The sequence below is a fragment of the Balaenoptera borealis genome (genome assembly GCF_965194805.1).
Source record: "Balaenoptera borealis genome assembly, chromosome: 1".
Classification (NCBI taxonomy): domain Eukaryota; kingdom Metazoa; phylum Chordata; class Mammalia; order Artiodactyla; family Balaenopteridae; genus Balaenoptera; species Balaenoptera borealis.
The window spans coordinates 106430630-106451970 of NC_138860.1; the positions used below are offsets into that span (position 1 = coordinate 106430630).

Sequence of the window (21341 nt, forward strand, 5' to 3'; positions counted from 1 at the left end):
AGCAAGTAATGAGATATTATTCTCATTTTATAGATGAAGAAATTTATTTTAGAGCGGTTAAGTAACTTGCTCAAAGTCACATGCAAAAATAAGCAGCAAGGACAGAATTTGAAATCCAATCTGAATCCAAAGCTCATAGTTAAAGCATATTATGCTATCAAAAGTAGCTACAGGAAACAGTAAGAAATAAAAATGGAAAGGTAGTTTGAGAAAAAATTGTGGAAACTAAAGAATTTGGATTTCGTTCTGTAGCCAGTGGGGAGTTACTGAAGATTTTTAAACATAAGATTAAAATTGTGAGTTATATTTCCTCAAGATTGATATTGTTTGGGGTAATATGACAAAATGGAGAAAAGAGAGTGCAAGTATGGAGGCTATTGCCTAGTCCATAGAAAAGGTTATGAGTTACAAATCAGGCATTGGCAACAGAAAGGAACAGGGTGGGCTGTTAGAAGGAACAGAACTAGAATCAAGTCTCGACAACTATCTGGATGTTCTGGAGAGGTAATGAAGTAAAATTAAAAAGTACCTGGGGTGTTTGAGCTTGCAGAGCATGAATAATGGTAATACGGTAACAAAGATGGGAACTATAGGAAGAAAAAACGTGTGAGAGAAAATGAGTGATGGCAGAAGGCCATCCGAGGTAACAAGTTTATCAGGTAGCTAAAAAGTAGAAGTGGAGTTTATGAAAGTTCAAAATTACCTGTAGAGTGAAGATGTGAGATTAGGTGAAATGTAACAGAAGACAAGGTAGATAGAAAAGAAAGGAAGATCAAGGATAGATTTTTGGAGAACGAACATATTTAGGTGCCAGGAAGCAAAGCCAGAAAAACAGTAAATAGAGCCAATAGTGTAGTGGTTAAGAGCACAGCCTGTGAAGCCAGCTTGCCTGGAGTTTAGTGAGAGCTCTACCAAATTACTTGCCATTTGACTTTGTATAAATTACTTAACTTTCTAAGCTTAATTTATAAAATGGAGATAGTAGCTCATATCTTGAGTTAGTATCTTGTCCGTGTTACATGTAGTAATATATTAATCCTCAAAACAATACCAGCACATCCATTTAAGACGAGGAAACTGAGGCTCAGAGAAGTTAAGTAACTTTCCCACAGCCACATAGCTAGTAAGTGGAGATGTGAATAACAATAATAGGATGATAACAATAGTAATAGCTATTTTATATAGTTTTTTGGATGAAATGAGTAATGTTATATGAATGCATTTAGAACAATATCTGAAGACAGTAAGTACTCAATAAATATTATTTGCTATTATTATAGTTGTCACTATTACTAGGTTAACAAGGGAAACCTAATGCTGTGGCTAGCATAACGTTTTTCATGAAAAGAGGAAGGCAACAATGTCAAATACTATAGCCAGGTCAAAGAAGAGAACTGAAAGGAAGTCATGGGATCTGGGAACCAGAAAGGATCTTCTTGAGTGGCTTCACCAGACTGGTGAGGGCAAAACAAAAGCCAGATTGTACGTGGTGATGACTGACTGGGTGTCAGAAAAGAAAAAAAAAATGCGGTTAACTGTATAGAAAATGTACTGAAGAGAGAACAGAATGATAAAACAAGGCTTGAGGCAGGAACAGCATGAAGGGACTTTATTTTAGGATAGGCTGACAGATACCTTTGTAGCTTAGGAAGGAGGGATCAAGTGGAATACCAAGAAAGGATAACTATTTGACAAGGTCATGGAACAGGTAGGAGGGATGTGATTATAGGTAAAGTAGAAGAACCATCTCTGCAGTGCAGGATATTCTTACTCCTCGTGGAAAAAAAGGAAGAAAGAGAAAAGTAATGCAAATATTGAGAAATACTTTGGGCAGTAAAGGATAGAATATAAGAATGTTCACATCACACAGACTTCAGACTTAATCTCTAGATGAGGTAGAAGTGTGACAGGATTAGGGTTTCTGTGACTATACTTAAGCTAATGAAAATAAACTTTAAAAAAAAAGAAAAATTTTGACAACATTCATGTTGCTAGATGGAAGTCCCTCATGTTCTTACAATAGAGGAGATAAAACTATGTTGTTTATGCATATTTATGCATAATTATTCTGAGCAATAAGATGTACATATATCTAGGTTTAATCTAGAACTTGTGAAATTAAGATACCTTTTGACTAAGTTATATCATCTTATAAAGACACATAACTCTGATACTATTTATCTGCTAATAATTAGGACAAAGGAGGTGACAAATGGGTTTGAAATAGTCAAAACACCAACACTGATATTTTAATTATAATGAAATCATTCCTGAAGATTATTTATTGATATATCTTTAAATCAGTTAACTCAAAAGGCCCAGCCTGACACTTTTAGTTTTTGTATTTATCTTGTGCTAACCTTATCCAAAAATATCAGCTAAATTTTAAAAACCAGACTATTCCACCACATGTATAAATCATGAAATATCAAGTCTTTAAATTAAATAACAACCTAAAATAATTAAAAGAAGGTAAAAATTACATAGAACTTGTGTTAAAGAGTAAAGCTTTCAAATTGCACATAGAATATACTGAAATGAATTCTAAGGAAATGCCATTTACTAGCTAATAAATTGACTAAACATTAATTTTGAAAATTACATGCCCTGACGACTTACCTCTCAAGATGAACATAATGTCGAGAAAGAACATTTTTAACCAAAAATATAGTCTTTGAAGTAATCTCGGGACCCATCAATTTGGAAAAATATAATTTCGCACGAAGAAAATACCCAACAGGCCACAGCCACTCCTGAAAAAGATAATTTAAAGTGAAGGAAAAAAAAAGAGCTGTGAATATCAAAAATTCTTTGAAAAATAACTTTAATTGAAAACTCAAAGAAGAAAAATTAAATTCTTACAGGTCCTTGGTGATAATTGAAACCTTTAGCAAGATTGTAGTTGTCATTGTCTAAGGCATTGTCATAAGTTCCACAGTAAACCATATCACTGCAAAATAATTGAAATTTAGGTTAAAAAAAGATCAGGCATTACACAGAAAGCAATAGAAAAATTTCCTAATAGCAAAGGTAAGAACTAATCAAATTATTTTGTTTTCTAATCTCTAGACTAAAGCTCATCATCCATTTAACCTTAAATTAGTACATACTGAGTTCAGAATGTGTTAGGGAATGATTAAGAAACACTTACTGCCTCATACAAAAAATATAAAATATTCAGATACCTTGCCTTCAAGGAGGCACTAAATATTGGTTGAATTTAATTATTTCACTAGGCCTCTAATATACTTATAACAATTAGAATATACACAGAATAATTTGAATTAGTAAACATTAAAGATAAGGTTTTATTAATTATAATATATTGGAAAGGTTGTTTTTTAAACTTCTCCATAAAGTTATTTTAAAATTAAGTAAAATTGGTACGTTATTAGATTATAAATAGCAACTAAATGCACACAATTTATACATACTTACAAATTAAACAAAGTTACAAACACTGCAACATTTAATACAAGACAGTTATCTACACTCTGTTTAGTTAAATTATTACTTTTTTTTTTCTTTTAGTGAGATAGATAGAACTTGCAACATGAGTAAGCTTTTACTGTGGGTTTTAATTTTGACCAGTGGTTCTTAACACCTCTGAAAATATTGAGAATACTTTAGAATGCAGGTAAGTACACACATATAAAATTTTGCATCTCAAGACTGAAATGAGTACACAATAAATCAGGAAAAATCTACAAAGGTAAGGGTACTACAAAAATGAGGATCTCTCATACATGAAAGAGAAAGCAAATTGATGATGGGTATCAAGCTTTAAAGCAAAAAAGTAGAAGAAAAACAGAAAGGTCATTAGAAACTCAAAAAAAATTGAAAAAGAGAAGAAATACAAAATGAGATAAACACATAATCATAAAAACAAAATTATTTATTGGTTTCAATAAAAATAGTGGTGTAATTACTTAGAGAGGATGGAAAGGGTTTGTGGCAAGGTAGGACAGAGTAAAATCCTCATCTGTCATCGCAAGCAGTAAGCAAATAATGTCTAATATTTATAAGAATCAAGAAACAGCTGCAAACACATACCATTTAGAAATATGGAAGGAACTACTACGAGTAACAATTTAGAAAATCAAGGTTGTCTCTGAGGACACGATACATCTATATTTCCAATGTTCATAATAATCATGTATGACTTTTACAGTCAGAAAAAATAGGCATTAGAAAATATTCATGACATATTAGTTTATAAAATTAAAATTCTTTTATTGATTATTGAATATAGGACAAGCCAAAGGCATTTTGAACACTGATGTTTAATGAAGATACAAAACGTATTTTTAAAAATTCAGTTTGCAATTTTAGAGATTTTATTGATAAGCAAAAAAATTATGGCTTGATGCAATAAAATATCCACAACATTCTTAATACTTATACTCCAACTTACTCTGGATCCAAAGTTTTCATGCCAATATGAATATAATTGCATATTAAATATAATATGAACAACATTCTTAATACTTATAACTTACTCTGGATCCAAAGTTTTCATGCCAAGAGGACCAAGCAATTTTTTTTCTGCAATCTCCAAAGCTTTCCATGCTTTTTCTGTAGTAAAGAGCTCAGGGGCCTAATGAGTGTTAAAAACAAATATACAAACTTTTTAAGATCATAGAAGAATTAGTGTCCACCCACTTTGGAAAACAGACTATAAACTTGGAAAATAACGAAAACTTTAAAAATACAGTGCTGGTCAGAAATCAAATGCAGATGCCTAATCAGACCTAATCGTATCAGGCCGACTTGGAAGTGCTGATCTTGGCCTTAGAGGTTAGGAAAGCTGTTTGAGGTGATCGTTTCCTTGTGTCACTTAAGAAAGTATACTAGCTCCAGAATGAAGCTGTCACAGCTACAGTGAAGGCAGAACACATTTAAACCCATATAATTCATTCTTTAGAAGATTTACAATAGCTTCCTTTAAGTTCATCTGGAACCCATTTTTTGCTTTTAGGGTCATAATATAATACAGAAGGATTTGTACTCCAATAGCATGAGTAAATTTACTTGTGATGTAGAGAAGGAGAGAAAGCATTGGTGACTAAGAATCTGCATTAATTTTAAATGTTAAATGAAATCAAATGCACACTGAATCAAAGCTACCATTATGTACCTTAGTATTTTTTATTCTACTATAATTAATAATACTACATTTAATACTCTTTTTGACAAAGTGGCAACATCTAGGCGGGCATAGAAGAACACATACCTTCTCTATTTTACTGTATTTTTAGACTAGGTATAGAGAAAATAAGGAGAGTCTAGAATTCTTGGCTAGACAGAACTAATTAGTGCAATACAACAAAGAAAATGGAATGTGAATTGAAGCTACCCATATTAGTTCATTAGTCCAGATGTTTCCAACCAGTGTGCTGAGGCACTGGTCATGGCACAAGTGTGCTGAAATACAGACGCCCTCTGCTTCAAGACAGCTGGGTAGGGCCTGGGGCTAACTGAAGCAGCTGGATCTGGCAGCAACCTAATCCATTTAGGCCAGCGTGCTGTACAAATATCATCATTTTCTATGTGTGTTGAGAAGAACTTCATTAGTCATCATCCATTATTTTCTATTTTTCGACACCAAATGTTATAGATTAAGGGTGATATGCATAATGCTTTATTCATTAGAAAAGACCATATAAAACTAGCTGGTAAACAATGCACTTTTTAGCAATTCGATGAATTTGAAAACAAATGGGAATAAAGAACTAAATAAACCCTATCATAACATTTTTGAAATTAGAAAAGAACAGAACAAATCACTTACCACAACCATTGCTATGGTAAAATTAGGCCTGAGCTGGTAGTCACACCAAGGGCTTGAAGCTCCATAACTATCTTTGTATATGCCACGTTTATGCACCAGATTAGAATGCTTTTCATTGACATCGGAAGGGTCTTCTGACACATAAAATAACTTTTCAAAGTTATCTTGTATTTTTCTGTTCCACTCATCATATGAGACTTTCACAACTTTTCCTGAAACATTACAAAAGACTTGGTAGTTTTAGGCATTCAAAGAAACTCATACATTTAGTTACAGCTAAAGAGTAATATTTAGTCAATAAATTATCCACTTTTTAAAACTGTCAGGGTCTTTTGAAGAACACTACCCAGAAATTAAAAATTATCTTTCACTGTATTACCAAAAAAGGATTAGACTCTAACAAATGATCCCAGATCATTTGTCTTTGTTTGGATCACTCTTACATTTGATAAAATTATCTTTATTGAGCACTTGAAAGGAGGCTAGTCCGAATTGAGAGTTGCCAGAAGTATATACTGTATTTTTATATATATATATATATATATTTATATATATACTGCATTCCAAAGACATAGTACCCCCCAAAAGAATGTAAAATAGTTCATGAATAATTTCATATTGAGTACATGTTGAAATAATATTTGGTATATATTCAGTTAACAAAAAAATATAATCATAATTAATTTCACCTGTCTCTTTTAACTTTTTTAAAATGTAGGTACTAGAAAATTTTAAATATGTATGTGACTTAAATTATATTTCTATTGGACAGCACTGTTCTAGAAAAAGAGATGTAAAGATTTCATAACTGTTCACCAAAACTCGACTTGCTCACAGTCATACTGAGGAAAAAAAATAAGTATGATGCTCTTCATATCTCAGTTCAAAGTTGCTATAAAAATATGGTTAGTAATCAGGTTTGTTGCAGTTTTCATACTAGTAAATTAATGGTTTGTCTTTCCCCTTAATCTTAAGGGTTTTCTAATACTAGTTCATTGAGTCTCATGATGATTACGTAGGTTAAGAATATAGACAGTACATTTGGAGTTTCTTTGTAAACAAAAGAAACAGCTTACCATGTCTTTTTACTGTAACTTCATGATAAGGAAAAATATTTTTTTGGGATAATTCCAGCAACCAACGAACAGCAGATTTACTCAGGCCCACAATTTCCACAGCAGACCCATCTCTAAAATTAAAAATAAATTTTACTCTGTGACAATGAGTAAATTAAGCACTATCTAAAGGGCATTCAGGGACTTCCCTGGTGGTGCGGTGGAAAGACTCCACGCCCAATGCAGGGGGCCGGGGTTCAATCCCTGGTCAGGGAACTAGATCCCACATGCATGCTGCAATGAATCAGAGTTTGCATACCACAGCTAAGGAGCCCGCGTTCTGCAACTAAGGAGCTGGCGAGCTGCAATTAAGACCTGGTGCAACCAAATAAATAAATAAATAAATATATATTTTTTAAAAAAAAAAGGCATTCAAAAAACAGCTTTGAAGAATTATATAACTAACACATTATAAAAATGACTATCTATAAAAAAATCCTCACTTTATAGGAATGTGTACTGCATATATAAGAAATTGTGATTCACTTTGCTATACAGCAGAAACTGACACAGCAGTATAAAGCAACTATACTCCAATAAAAAAAAAAGAAATCATTCCTCTTATTACTTTGCTATTGCTTACCATCTTAATGTATTTTTAAAAAATTCTATGAAGTAGAATAGAGATTATGGAGTAAAAGGAGATAGCTGCTGGAAAAAGGCAGAAGTAGGAGTCAGAGAATACTGAGATAGAGTTGCAGCGAAAAGATAGAAAATACAGGATATTGGATTGAAGAAAGCCAGGGAAGGTGAACATCATAATTTGAAAGCTCATTTTTAAGGAAAATGAAAGGGAAGTAGAAGATCTAATAATTCACCAAAATAAACAGGGTTTTAAAAGAATTTGTAGAACATGTAATGACAACTACTATTCAAGAATTTTTTTTTTGACAATTCTGATTGAAGATAAAATTTGGAATAAGAAAATAGTTTCTCAGACTTGATACTGTAGTAAGAACTTGAAATCATAAAAAGAAATGATGGGATAAAAGATTTAAAAATTAAGGGGAAAATGTTCAGAAAGCAAAAGGATTTCATAAAAGACAGGACAACTGGTTGTCTTCTATATTTACAAAAGATAATAATAATGAAATACTTACAAAGAAAACACTTCATGTTATAAAGAAATGTCTTAATCATGGGGATAATAAGTCATACAACTTTCCTTTGAGGTGCCTGCAGGTAATCAACCCATGAGAACATCCAGAAGAGAACAGATAGCTTTACTTGATGACTTATATCAAGAGGATTGTGTATGTGTATATTAGGGGAGAGAAAGGAGTGCGTGGAAGGGGAAGTAGGGGGAAGGAAGGAAGATTTTGACTGATTTAACATGATTTCATGGTTAATAGAATAAAAGATTCCACAAGTATGTGGTTTTACAAATGATATAACTGTATAAGCAGTAAAAATAAACACTACCTTGGAGTGGCTGGGATTCCTTTGTTTCTAGCTCTGTCACTTTCTCCCATTTTATCCATCCACGTACCACAATTTAAGCGATTTCCTCCATAAACAAATCCTGTTTCTTCATCAACCCCTGCAGTTATATTAAAACCTAAAAAAGAAAAATAAAACATTTATAAAAATATAATAAATTAGGACAACTACCCTAGAGAGCAATCTGGTAATACCTTAAAAGTTGAAGATGTGCATATTCTACCACATAATAATTTCGTTTCTAGACATACACTCTAGAGAAATGCTTACCTATGTGAACATGGAGACACATACAAGAATATACATTGCAACGCTGCTTGTATTAGTAAGAAAATAAATAACTGCTGAGAAGAGGAACAGATAAACCCTAGTCTAGTCATATAATGGAAAACTCTCTATACCATTTAAGATTAATGAACTAGGATTTACATAAAGCAAAATGGATAAATCAGAATGACTGAGTAAATAAGTTGCAAAAGATATGCAAAATAAGATGCCTTTTCTGTAAACATTTACAATATAGATAATACTAATACATATAACCATGTATGTCTATATGGCTATATCTAATATGATAATATTTGTATAAAATTAGAAAACATGAAATACATAATATATATACATTATACAGTAAATACTATGATATACCGAATATATGCTACATAATATATATCATATGTAACTTACACATACTCAAACACACATAAACACACAAAATACAAAAACATACATGGAAATAGTAAATCCTGATTATAGGTTGGTTGTTAATTCTAGAGAGTGAGGGAAGAGAAAGAGATAGAGATGAAACTTTAGCTGTATCTGTGGTGTTTTATTTCTTTTCAAAACAAAAGAGAACGATCTGAAGAAAATCTGGCCAATTGTTAATATCTGTCTAATTTCAGTTCTAGGTTCAAAGCATAACTTACATCGTTATCTGTATGTTGAGATATTTCATAATTAAAATTAAAAATTTAAATAACTCAGAGATGATGAACACAGATGCAAAAATCCTCAACAAAGTATTAACAAACCAAATTCAACTTGAAAAAGCATACACCATGATCAAGTGGGATTCATCCCAGGGATGCAAGGATGGTTCAATATTCATAGATTAATCAATGTGGTATCTATACATCGCATTAACAAATTAAAGAATAAAAATCATATGATCGTCTCCACAGATGCAGAAAAAGCTTTTGACAGAATTCAACATCCATTTATGATTAAAAACTCTCAGCAAAGTGGGTATAGAGGGAATGTACCTCAACATGATAAAGGCCATATATGAAAAGCCCACAGCTAACATCATACTCAATGGTGAAAAGTCAGAAGCTTTCCTGCTAAATTCAGGAACAAGACAAGGATGCCCACTCTCACTGCTTTTATTCAGCATAGTATTGGAAGTATTGGAAGCCACAGCAATCAGACAAGAAAAAGAAATAAAAGGAATCTAAATTGGAAGGGAAGAAGTAAAACTGTCACTGTTTGCAGATGACATGATACTATATACAGAAAGTCCTAAAGACACCACCAAAAGATGACTAGAGTTCATCAGTGAATTTGGTAAAGTTGCAGGATACAAAATTCACATACAGAAATCTGTTGTGTTTCTATATACTAATAATGAACTATCTGAAACAGAAATTAAGAAAACAATCTCATTTACAATTGCATCAAAAAGACTAAAACACCTAGGAATACATCTAACCAAGGAGGTAAAAGACCTGTACGTGGAAAACTATAAGACATTGATAAAAGGAATCTAAGATGATACAAACTAATGGAAAATATACAGTGCTCATGGACTGGAAGAATTAAATTGTTAAAATGACCATACTATCAAGGCAAATTACAGATTCAATGCAATCCCTATCAAAATACCAATGACATTTTTCACAGAACTAGTTCTAAAATTTGCACGGAAACATAAAAGACCCCAAAGAGCCAAAACAACTTTGAGAAAGAAGAAAAAGATTCCCTTCAATGGGGGATCAAGATGCCAGAGTAAAAGGATGTAGAAATCACCCCTCTTCCCAAAACACATCAAAAATATATATACATTTGGAAAAATTCTCATGGAAAACTAACTGGAACCTGGAAGAACTCCTTCACAACCAAGGCTGCAAAAATGATTCCCATGTAATCAGGTAGGATGAAAAGAAAGGCATTGGGTTGGAACCTGTGCCCCTGGGAGGGGAATAAGGGAAAAGGGAGATCACATGGGCAGACACTCACCCTGGGAAGTGAGTGGGTAGAGCCACAGACTGGGTGTCCAAGTTCTAGGGTCCTATATGGAGAAGACAAGCTCCCTTGGCTGTTTGGAGAACTCCTGGGACAGATAGAAAGGCTTGAGAAGCCCAGATTCCACTTGTGAGGAGTATGTGGGTGCTGGCTTTCCATAAGACAGGGTGAAGAGAGAGGTCTATCCTAGTGGCTATTGCCTCCTTGTGCTCCCCAATCTGAGCTGAGTAAACAGCATGGCCCCACTCACTCCATGCCACAGCTTGGCACTGGATTTATGGCAGCCATGTCCTGGGAAAAGACTCTATGCAGGGACACAGAAGGCAGTCTGGGGCCCTGGATTGTGGTCCAGGTAGGGTGGCAGTGACCATTGTTGGCACTTACTCAAACAGTGCCAGAGAAGCAGCCCAGATTTCTGACAGGAGTGAAGCTGCTTCAATTCCCACAACCACAATCCCATGAATCCCAGTGCCAGCTGAGTGAATGCTTCAGTCCTGCCTACTCCATGCCATAACCTTGCACTAGATCTGGGATGACTACAACGGGGGAAAAAATGTGACCTTGGACTGTGTCTGAGTGGATGCCTACACAGACAGCACACTGGACCTCTGTAAGTGCATGAGCCCCACTTATTATAGCACCCCTCCCACCTCTGGGGCAAAGGCCCCAGTGTGGGGAGAAGGAAAAATACACACTTAAAGGGAACAGAGCCAACTCAAGCCTGACCTTCAGGACACCTGCTCCAGAAACTTGGGAGCAGACCCTGACCCTGAAAGGGCAGTGACTGCCACTGAGCAGAGAAGAAATCCCACCTCACACCATGTGTAGGCTCTAGCTCCTACAAGACCAGCCACACCCCATATCAAGGTGATAGTGGCCAGTACACCCTGAGGAAAGACGTGGCTTGTGTCCACATCAAATCCAGCCCTCACACCAAAGATATTTGGCACATGTAGTCCACACAGGGATGCCCTCACATAAAAACACACTTTCAAGACCATGATAGTAACTGTCTCACCTAAATTCATAGAGACAGAGAAAGTGAAGCAAAACGAAATGGTAAAGACCTCCCAACTGAAAGGGCAAGAGAAAGCCCCTGAAAAAATAAATAATGAAACAGAGATAATCAGCCTACCAGTGAGTTCAAAAAGTTAGTAATGAAAATGCTAACTGAATTAAGAAAGAGAATTGATCTAAGCATGGGATCATTTTAACAAGGAACTATAAGGAAGACCCAATAAAGAAGAGATAATTCAATTTCTGAGATAGAAAACACTTGAGAAGCAATGAATAACAGACTAAATGACACAGAAGAATGCATACATGATCTGGAAGATAGAATAATGGAAATCACCCAATTAGAACAGCAGACAAAAAGACAAATGGAAAAAAAAAAGCAACATATGAGACTATGGGCTAATATAAAATGTGTCAATATAGGGGTTCCAGAAGGAGAAGAAAGAAGGGGATCAAAAATATATTTGAAGAAATTATGGCTGAAAACTTCCCAAACCCAAAGAAGGAAACAGATATCCAGGTACAGGAACACAGAGGGTCCCAAACAAGATGAACCCAAACAGGCTCACACTAAGACATATCATAATTAAAATGGAAAAATTTAGAGATAAAGAGAATTCTAAGGCAGCAAGAGAAAAACAGAGAGTCATATACAAGGGAACTCCTATAAGATTATCAGCTGACTTCTCTGCAGAAACTTTGCAGGCCAGAAGGGAGTGGCATGATATATTTACAGTCCTGAAAGGGAAAAACCTACAACCTAGGTTACTTTGTCCAAAATTAATAAACCTTTAGTCAGGCTCATCAAGAAAAAATAGAGAGGATCCAAACAAACAAAATAAGAAACGAAAGAGGAAAAATAATAAATGATATCACAGAGATACAAAAATTCATAAGAGAATACTATGAATAGTTACATGCCAACAAATTGGATAGCCTAGAAGAAATGGACAAATTTCTAGAAATATACAGCCTGCCAAGACTGAGTCAAGAAGAAACAGACAATTTGAACAGGCTGATTGCTAGAAGTGAGATTGAATCTGTAACTTAAAAACTCCCAGCCAACAAAATTCCAGGAGTGGAAAGCTTCACAGGGGAATCCTACCAAACATATAAATAAGACCTTATACCTATCCTTCTGAATCTATTCCAAAAAATTGAAAGGAGGGAACACTCCCAAATTCATTCTACTAGGCCACCATCACCCTGATACCAAAACCAGACAAAAACACTACAAAAAAGAAAATTACAGGCCACTATCTTTGATGAATATAGATGCAAAAATTCTCAACAAAATATTGGCCAACTGAATCCAATAATACATAAAAAGGATCATATACCATGATCAAGCTGGATTCATTCCAGGGTCACAAGGATAGTTCAACAGAGGCAAATCAATCAATGTGTTAAACCACGTTAACAAAAGGGAAGAAAAAAAATCACATGATCATCTAAATAGATGCAGAGGGCTTCCCCGGTGGCACAGTGGTTAGGAATCCGCCTGCCAATGCAGGGAACACGGGTTCAAGCCCTGATCCAGGAAGATCCCACATGCCGTGGAGCAACTAACCCCGTGTGCCACAACTACTGAAGCCTCATGCCTAGAGCCCGTGCTCCGCAACAAGAGAAGCCACCATGAGAAGCCCGCGCACTGCAACAAAGAGTAGCCCCAACTTGCTGCAACTAGAGAATGCCCTCATGCAGCCACAAAGACCCAATGCAGCCAAAAATAAAGAAATAAAAAGAAATAAATAGATGCAGAAAAAGCATTTGACCAAATTCAATATTCATTATGATAAAAACTCTCATCAAAATAGGTATAGAGGGAACATATCTCAACATAATAAAGGTCACTTACTACAAACTCACAGCCAACAAAATACTCAATGGTGAAAAGCTGAAAGCTTTCCCGCTAAATTCAGGAATAAGACAAGGATGCTCACTCTTGCCACTTCTATTTAACACTGTATTGGAAGCCCTAGCCACAGCAATCAGACAAGAAAAAGAAATAAAAGGTATCCAAATTGGGAGGGAAGAGGTAAAACTGTTTCTATTTGCAGATGCCATGATATTCTATATAGAGAAGCCTAAAGTCTCCATCTCAAAACTATTAGAACTAATAAATGAATTCAGCAAGGTTGTAAGATACAAGATCAACAAATAGAAATCTGTTGCACTTCCATACACTAATAACGAAATATCAGAAAGAGAAAGTAAAAAAAACAAAGCAAAACAAACAAAACAAAAACCTATGGATAAACTAAACCAAGGAAGTTAAAGACCTATACCCTGAAACCTATAAAACATTGATGATGGAAACTAAGGATGATTCCAAGAAATGGAAAGATATCCTGTGCTATTAGATTGCAAGAATTAATATTATTAAAATGGTCATACCACCCAAAGCAATCTACAGATTTAAATCCCTATCAAAATACCCATGACATTTTTTTCACAGAACTAGAACAAATAATCCTAAAATTTATACGGAACCACAAAAGACCCTGAATTGCCAAAATAATCCTGAGAAAAAGAACAAAGCTGGAGGTATAACCCTCCCAGACCTCAGACTATACTACAAAGCTACAGTAATCATAACAGCATAGTATTGGTATAAAAACAGACACATAGATCAATGGAACAGAATAGAGAGCCCAGAAGTAAACCCATGTAGCTATGGTCAGTTAATCTACGACAAAGGAGGCAAGAATACACAAAGGAGGAAAGAAAGCCTCTTCAATAAGTCGTGCTGGGAAAACTGGACAGACACATGTAAAACAATGAGATAAGAACATTCCTTCATACCATGTACAAAAATGGAGTCAAAATGATTTAAAGACCTAAATGTAAGACCTGAAGCCATAAAACTAAAAGAGAACATAGGCAGAACACTCTTTAACATAAATCACAGCAATATTTTCCTGGATCTGTTTCCTAAGGCAAAATAAATAAAAGCAAAAATAAACAAATGGGACCTAATTAAACTTAAAAGCTTTTTCACATCGAAGGAAACCATCAACAAAACAAAAAGACAACCTACAGAATGGGAGAAAATATTTGCAAATGATGCAAGCAATAAGGGGTTAATATCCGAAATATATGAACAGCTCATATAATTCAGTATATTAAAAAAACCCAAATAATACAATAAAAAATAGGCAGAAGACCTGAATAGACATTTTTCCAAAGAAAATATACAGATGGCTAATAGGCATATGAAAAGATGCTCAACATTGCTATTATTAGAGAAATGCAAATAAAACCACAATGGGGTATCACCTTATACCTGTCAGAATGGCTATCATCAAAAAGGCTACAAATAACAAATGTTGGAGAGGATGTGGATAAAAGGGTACCCTGGTACAATGTTGGTTGGAATGTAAGTTGGTGCAGTCACTGTGATATTTTTAATATCTAAGTTAGGTCACATCACTCCTGCTCAAAACTGTTCATTGGCTCACTTCAGTATGGAGTTTCCTTAAAAAACTAAAAATAGAACTACCGTATGATCCAGTAATCCCACTCTTGGACATATATCCAGAAAGGATGAAAACTAATTCAAAAAGATACATGCACCGCAATGTTCACAGCAGCACTATTTACAATAGCCAAGACATGGAAACAACCTAAATGTCCATCAACAGATGAATGAATAAAGAAGATGTGGTATATATATATATATATATATATATATATATATATACAGTGACCTACTTTAACATGAATTTGTTTGAGTACTGGTGAGATTGAATGCTCCCCCTATGTTTATTAATGGATGGTTGATGTATGTCCTTGGGCAAGCTACTTTTACCTCCTGTTCCTATTTCCTCTATAATGAGCTAGGAATAGAGGTACTAGCTTCTGGAAAATGTTTGTCAAGTGATACACAAAGGCAAAGAGCTTTTCAGTTTATTTGATATTAAATACATGACACAAAGGCAAAGAGCTTTTTAATTTATTTGATATTAAATAATTGGATAGTCAATTTAGTAATTAAATCTCAGAGATTTAGCTACAAAGTCATAAGAACACACACAAAAAGGTATACAAGTCAAAATGACTATGAATGAATAGGTTGTTTCAAATGCATAAAGTGGGTAGAAAATTTATTTTTGCACTTTCTGATGAGTTGGCAAAGTATTCCAGGCTATTGGCTCCCTCCCCACAATCAACCCTGGAGAAACTACAGAAGTATATGTGCGGTATTGATGTGAAGAAGTCACATAATGTTTGGGAGAAACTAATAAAAACACGTGAGGACTTCCCTGGTGGCGCTGTGGTTAAGAATCCGCCTTCTAGTGCAGGGGACACGGGTTTGAGCCCTGCTCCGGGAAGATCCCACATACCACAGAGCAATGAAGCCTGTGCACCACAACTACTGAGCCTGTGCTCTAGAGCCCGCGAGACACAAACTACTGAGCCCACGTGCCACAACTACTGAAGTCCACGTGCCTAGAGCCTGTGCTCCGCAACAAGAAAAGCCACTGCAATGAGAAGCCCGTGCACCATGAAGAAGAGTAGCTCCCGTTCACCGCCACTAGACAAAGCCCACGTGCAGCAATGAAGACCCAGCACAGCCAAAAATAAATAAATAAAATAAATAAATTTATTAAAAAAAACAACCCCCCCCCAAAACAAACAAAAAAACCAAAACAAACAAAAAACAGGTGAGACCTGACCAGCCACTTTGGACTTTTATTCCACCTCGGTTCGTAAGGCTGCTGTGTTACAACTTAAGGAGATTGCTTCTTTTCAGTGCTTACAGAGTAGCTAATAATCAAGGGAATATGAGCTTATTGGGAAAAGATAAACATTAGATACCAGAGGAGTCTAACGACTATATAAAAGAGAGAAGCTGAGTAACATATTTCACATGAAGCAGAATTACTGGAACAGATGGACCAATAATATACAATAAGCAAAATAAATATCCTCAAAGACATAGGTAAGATATTATTAACATGAAGTGGGAACAAAAGATATTAAAAATGACTAAGTGGAGATGTTAGGTCTGAAATTTTTAATAGTTGAAATAAAGAAAACAATAAAGTGATAATAAGGGACTAAATAGTAGATAGACACAGCTAAGAATGAATTAGTGAGATGGAAAACAAGACTGAAAAATTCTCCAGAGGTAGCAGGAATGGTTAAAGGGAGAAAATAGAAAAAAAGAGCTAGAAGCTATGGGGATAGAAATAAACCAAAAGATATCCTGACAAAAGTATCCCCAGAAAGTGGAAAGAGAAGGAAGAAAATATTTGAAGAAATAAAATGATAAATATCCTAGAATCAAGAAAGATCTCAGGTTAAAAGCACTCATAGAGTACCAAATGAAACAGATAAGGAAAGTTAGAGTAAAATCCTGAATTCAGACAAAGAGATGGTTCTAAAATCTTCAAGAAAGAAAGAGTAGGGCTTCCCTGGTGGTACAGTGGTTGAGAATCTGCCTGTTAATGCAGGGGACACAGGTTCGAGCCCTGGTCTGGGAAGATCCCACATGCCCTGGAGCAACTAGGCCCGTGAGCCACAACTACTGAGCCTGCGCATCTGGAGCCTGTGCTCTGCAACAAGAGAGGCCATGATAGTGAGAGGCCCGCGCACCGCGATGAAGAGTGGCCCCCACTTGCCACAACTAGTGAAAGCCCTCGCACAGAAACGAAGACCCAACACAGCCAAAAATAAATAAATAAATAAAAATAAAATAAATTAAAAAAAAAAAAAGAAAGAGTAGATCACTTCTAATGGAACAAGGTATAGGTCCATATACCTTTCAATAGCAATATTGGAAACAAGAAGTCAACAGAATAATATTTTCTAAAGCATTGAAGAAAAAAAGCATTTATGTCTAATCTGTCATTTAAATATGAAAGCATAATAAAAATACTGTCAGCCATACAAGGCCTCAGAGGGCTTGACATGTAAGTTCCAACTTTAAAAACAGTCATATAGCAGCACTAAAGATACTCACATAGCAACAATAAAATGATTACAGCAAGGCACGGTAGTAGTAGGCACTGTTCTGAGAGGTTTTCAGACATTAACATAAATAAATAAGCTCATCTGATTAACTCAAATAAGGAAAGAAATAAATCTTAGAGGATACTAGTAAGAGAGATGGAATGAAAAGATGATCAAATTACACATAAAAGTTTATTGTTGCCTAAGAAAAAGCAATAACCAAAGAAAACAAAAAGAAGTACAGTCATAACAATTCAAACTGAAATTCCACCTAGATAATATCAAATAGGGATTCGGGGAGAGGGGCACACACTAAATTACTTATTCTGTTAGGGGTCAATATGGATTTTAATAAGTTAAAGAAATGAACATAGACATGGTAAATTAATACAGATATAGGTCTTGAAAACAAGAATCATAAGAACAAAAATAGAATGAATTAAAGTGGAACGAATTGTTTCTTTTAAAAAAAATTTGTAAAAGGCCAACTCACATAGTTAATAGAAGTTAATGTGAGAGATTATCTTTGAGACATGAAGGTGGGGTAGGATTTCTGAAATGAAATATGGTGAAGTACACCATAGATAAATTGGGAAAAGGTTTGTGCAATTCTAAAACTAACGATGGACAAATATCTAGAATAAACAAAAAACTCCTGATAATCAACATGAAAAATACAGGAATGCCAAAAGAAAGATGAGTAAAGGCATAGAACATGAACAAATAACTTATAGAAAAGGAAACTTTCCAAAGAGGCCAATAAACATATGAGCAAATACTCAAATTCAGTAACAGGAGAATTGCAAGTTAAAACAATTACTTATGGCTTTACACCCATATTTGGCATTAGAGGATAATGCCAAATGTTGGTAGGCATACGGACACTTAAGAAGCTACTTTGATTGTTAATGGGAATAGACTGGTGCAGTAATTCTGGAAAGGAATGTGGTAGTGTTTAAACAAAGCGCATAAGAGTATAGTATATGTAGCTCTGATAATACCAGTGTTACGTGAAATAAGCCAGACATAAAAGGACAAAAATTACATACTTCCATTTATATGAGGTACCTAGAATAGTCAAATTCATAGAGACAGAAAGTAGATTAGTAGCTACTAGGGGCTAGCAAGGGAGAGAATGAGGAATTATTGCTAACCAGGTATAGTTTCAGTTTGGGATGATGAAAAAGTTCTGGAGATGGATAGCGATGATAGTTGAAAAACAGTGCAAATGTACTTAAAGCCACTGCACTGTACACTTAAAAATGGCTAAAATGATATATTTTATGATAAAATGGTAAACGTGTATTTTACCACACACACTTAATGGTAGAAAACCAGCAATCCAATTAGAAAATGGATAAAAGACATGAACAGACATTTCATCAAAGAGGGGATATGGATGGTAAATAAGTACATGAACAGATGTTCAAAACCATTAATAGGGAAATGCAAATCAAAACCACAATGTGTAGTAGTCTACACAACTATCAGAACAGCTGAAAATAGAAAGTGATAACAACAAATTCTGGCAAGGACGTGGAGAAACTGGATCTATCCAGCTTGCTGGTGGGAATGTGAAATGAAAATAGTTTGGCAATTTCTTATAAAACAAAACATGTGCTGACCACATCACCCAATCACATTATTGGGCATTTATCCCAGAGAAATGAAAACTTATGTTTACACAAAAACCTGTATATGAATGTTTATAGCAGCTCCATTTGTATTAGCCAAAAAAATTGGAAACAACCCAAATATCCTTCAAAAGATGAATGGTATATTCATAAAAGGGAATACTACTTAGCAATAAAAACTAATAAAATATTGATAAATGCAGCAACTTGGATAGTTCTCAAGGGGAATTATGTTTAGTGAAAGAACCAATCTCAAAAGGTTACATACTATACGGTTCCATTTATCTACATTCTCAAAATGACAAAATATAGAGATGCAGAACAGATTGGCAGTTGCTAGAGAACAGGGATGGTTGGTGTGACTATAACGGGGTAGCACAAGGAAAACCTCTTTGGTGATGGAACAGCTCTGTATCTTGACTGTGGTAGTGGTTACATGAAGCTATACATGAGGTAAAACTGCACAGAACTACACACACACACATACACACACACACAGATGAGTTAATGTAAAACTGGTGAAAAAGGAATATGGTTTATAGCTTAGCTAACAGTATGACACTAATATCTATTTCCTGATCTTGATATTGTACTACAGTTATAGAAGATGTCCTCATTGGGGGAAGCTGGATGAAGGGTTCAGGGTACGCTTATGTATCATTTTTGTAACTTTCTATCAGTCCCCAATTCTTTCAAAATTAAAAAGTTAAAAAAAAAGGTCTACATGCACTTAAAGCAATATATATTTTATAAGACAATACATGAATATACAACAAACCCATTGGAATGTCTCTAAGGGGAATGAGTAATAAAATGAAATAAATTATTGTTAGCCTTGCACTGGCTAATGATGATGACAGTGTGCCATAGAAATAGGAATGTGATGAATTTCAAAGAGGTTAAAAAACTATATTTTAACTCTGAATACAAATAAACCTCTTTATAAAAAGTATTTTATAAGAGCCTAGATTATGGGGCATACAAACTATGGATGAAATCCTAGCTCTGCCACTTAGCAGCTGTGTGACTCTGGGCAAACTACTCTGCTTCAGTCACCTTATCTATAAAAAAGGGAACAATGTAACTCATGCCCAATGTTCCCAGGAGTGTTAAATGGGAATAACGTAGGTAAAGTAGTTAGCACAATGCTTAGCACATAGTAAACACTCAGTTATTAGCAATTATTGTTATGATTATAAATGCAAGCACCAAAATTACCTTTCAAACTGGCTGACAAAAGATATAACATTTTATCTTTCCTCTAGAAACTAAAACTAAACTGGTGAGATCAGAAACTCTTAATCTTTTTCATTATTATATTCTGAAGTTTTATACACAAATAAAATACTTGTGAAATAAATGAACAATTACAAGGTTTAATTTGATCTCATCACTAAATCTTTACTATGTACCTAAAGTTATGTACCTTCATCCTTCATGTTCCGATCTATCTGTGGACCAGCATTCCTTTCTCGGAACTGTATGCCCTGCATGTGTCTTTGCATAGCTTCCTGTATTACTTCAAACAATGGTTGATCCTGTTTGAGACATAATGGATGTTACCTCTGTTAGAAATCACATTTTTCTTATCGTCTCCCAAATTCCACAACTGAAGTTTTGTGGAAACATGTATTTTTCCCTTAAAAGGAGAAATGAGGATAAGGGGTGGGACTAGGGAAAGAAGCAGCTCCTATACATCATATAATAGATCAGACCTTTGGCATATGAACATTTAACATATTGTAGTTTTAACTATACATTCTGTGATATGAAATAATTTGTAATTTGCTGATACGTGAAAAATAATCTTGTGAGCTTGTGTAATCTGCGTTAGAGTGAACAGTTCTGCTAATAAATGAATCTAGCTTATTATACAGAAATCTGAGTTTTAAATTGGCATTGCTGTTCTAAGTCATCCACATACATAGCAATGGAGATAAACTATATACTATAATGGTAATTTACTTTAGGTTAAAAAAATTTTTGGACAAATATTCTTTGAACACTTCATGATAGAAACATTGTAGTGACATAAATCTATGCTAGCCCTGAGGTAGCTTAGTAGTCCTCCATACCAAATAAACTATAACATAAATGCAGATCAGAAGTGGCAGAAGTACAATATCCCTGTAGATTCTTGACTGG

The 21341-nt window shown here is 34.7% G+C and overlaps 1 protein-coding gene across 3 annotated transcripts in view; it reads right to left on the bottom strand.

Annotated features, from left to right (window-relative positions):
* AGL (amylo-alpha-1,6-glucosidase and 4-alpha-glucanotransferase) overlaps positions 1-21341 on the bottom strand; it is a 100018-nt gene that overhangs the window by 7948 nt on the left and 70729 nt on the right. For all 3 annotated transcript variants that reach the window (XM_082382806.1, XM_082382804.1, XM_082382805.1), the window contains exons 27-33: positions 20623-20734; positions 8329-8464; positions 6868-6980; positions 5792-6003; positions 4500-4597; positions 2863-2950; positions 2620-2753 (exon numbers count right to left, since the gene is read on the bottom strand). In XM_082382806.1, coding sequence (XP_082238932.1) covers positions 2620-2753; positions 2863-2950; positions 4500-4597; positions 5792-6003; positions 6868-6980; positions 8329-8464; positions 20623-20734 — 893 coding nt within the window. The remainder of the gene's footprint in view (positions 1-2619; positions 2754-2862; positions 2951-4499; positions 4598-5791; positions 6004-6867; positions 6981-8328; positions 8465-20622; positions 20735-21341) is intronic.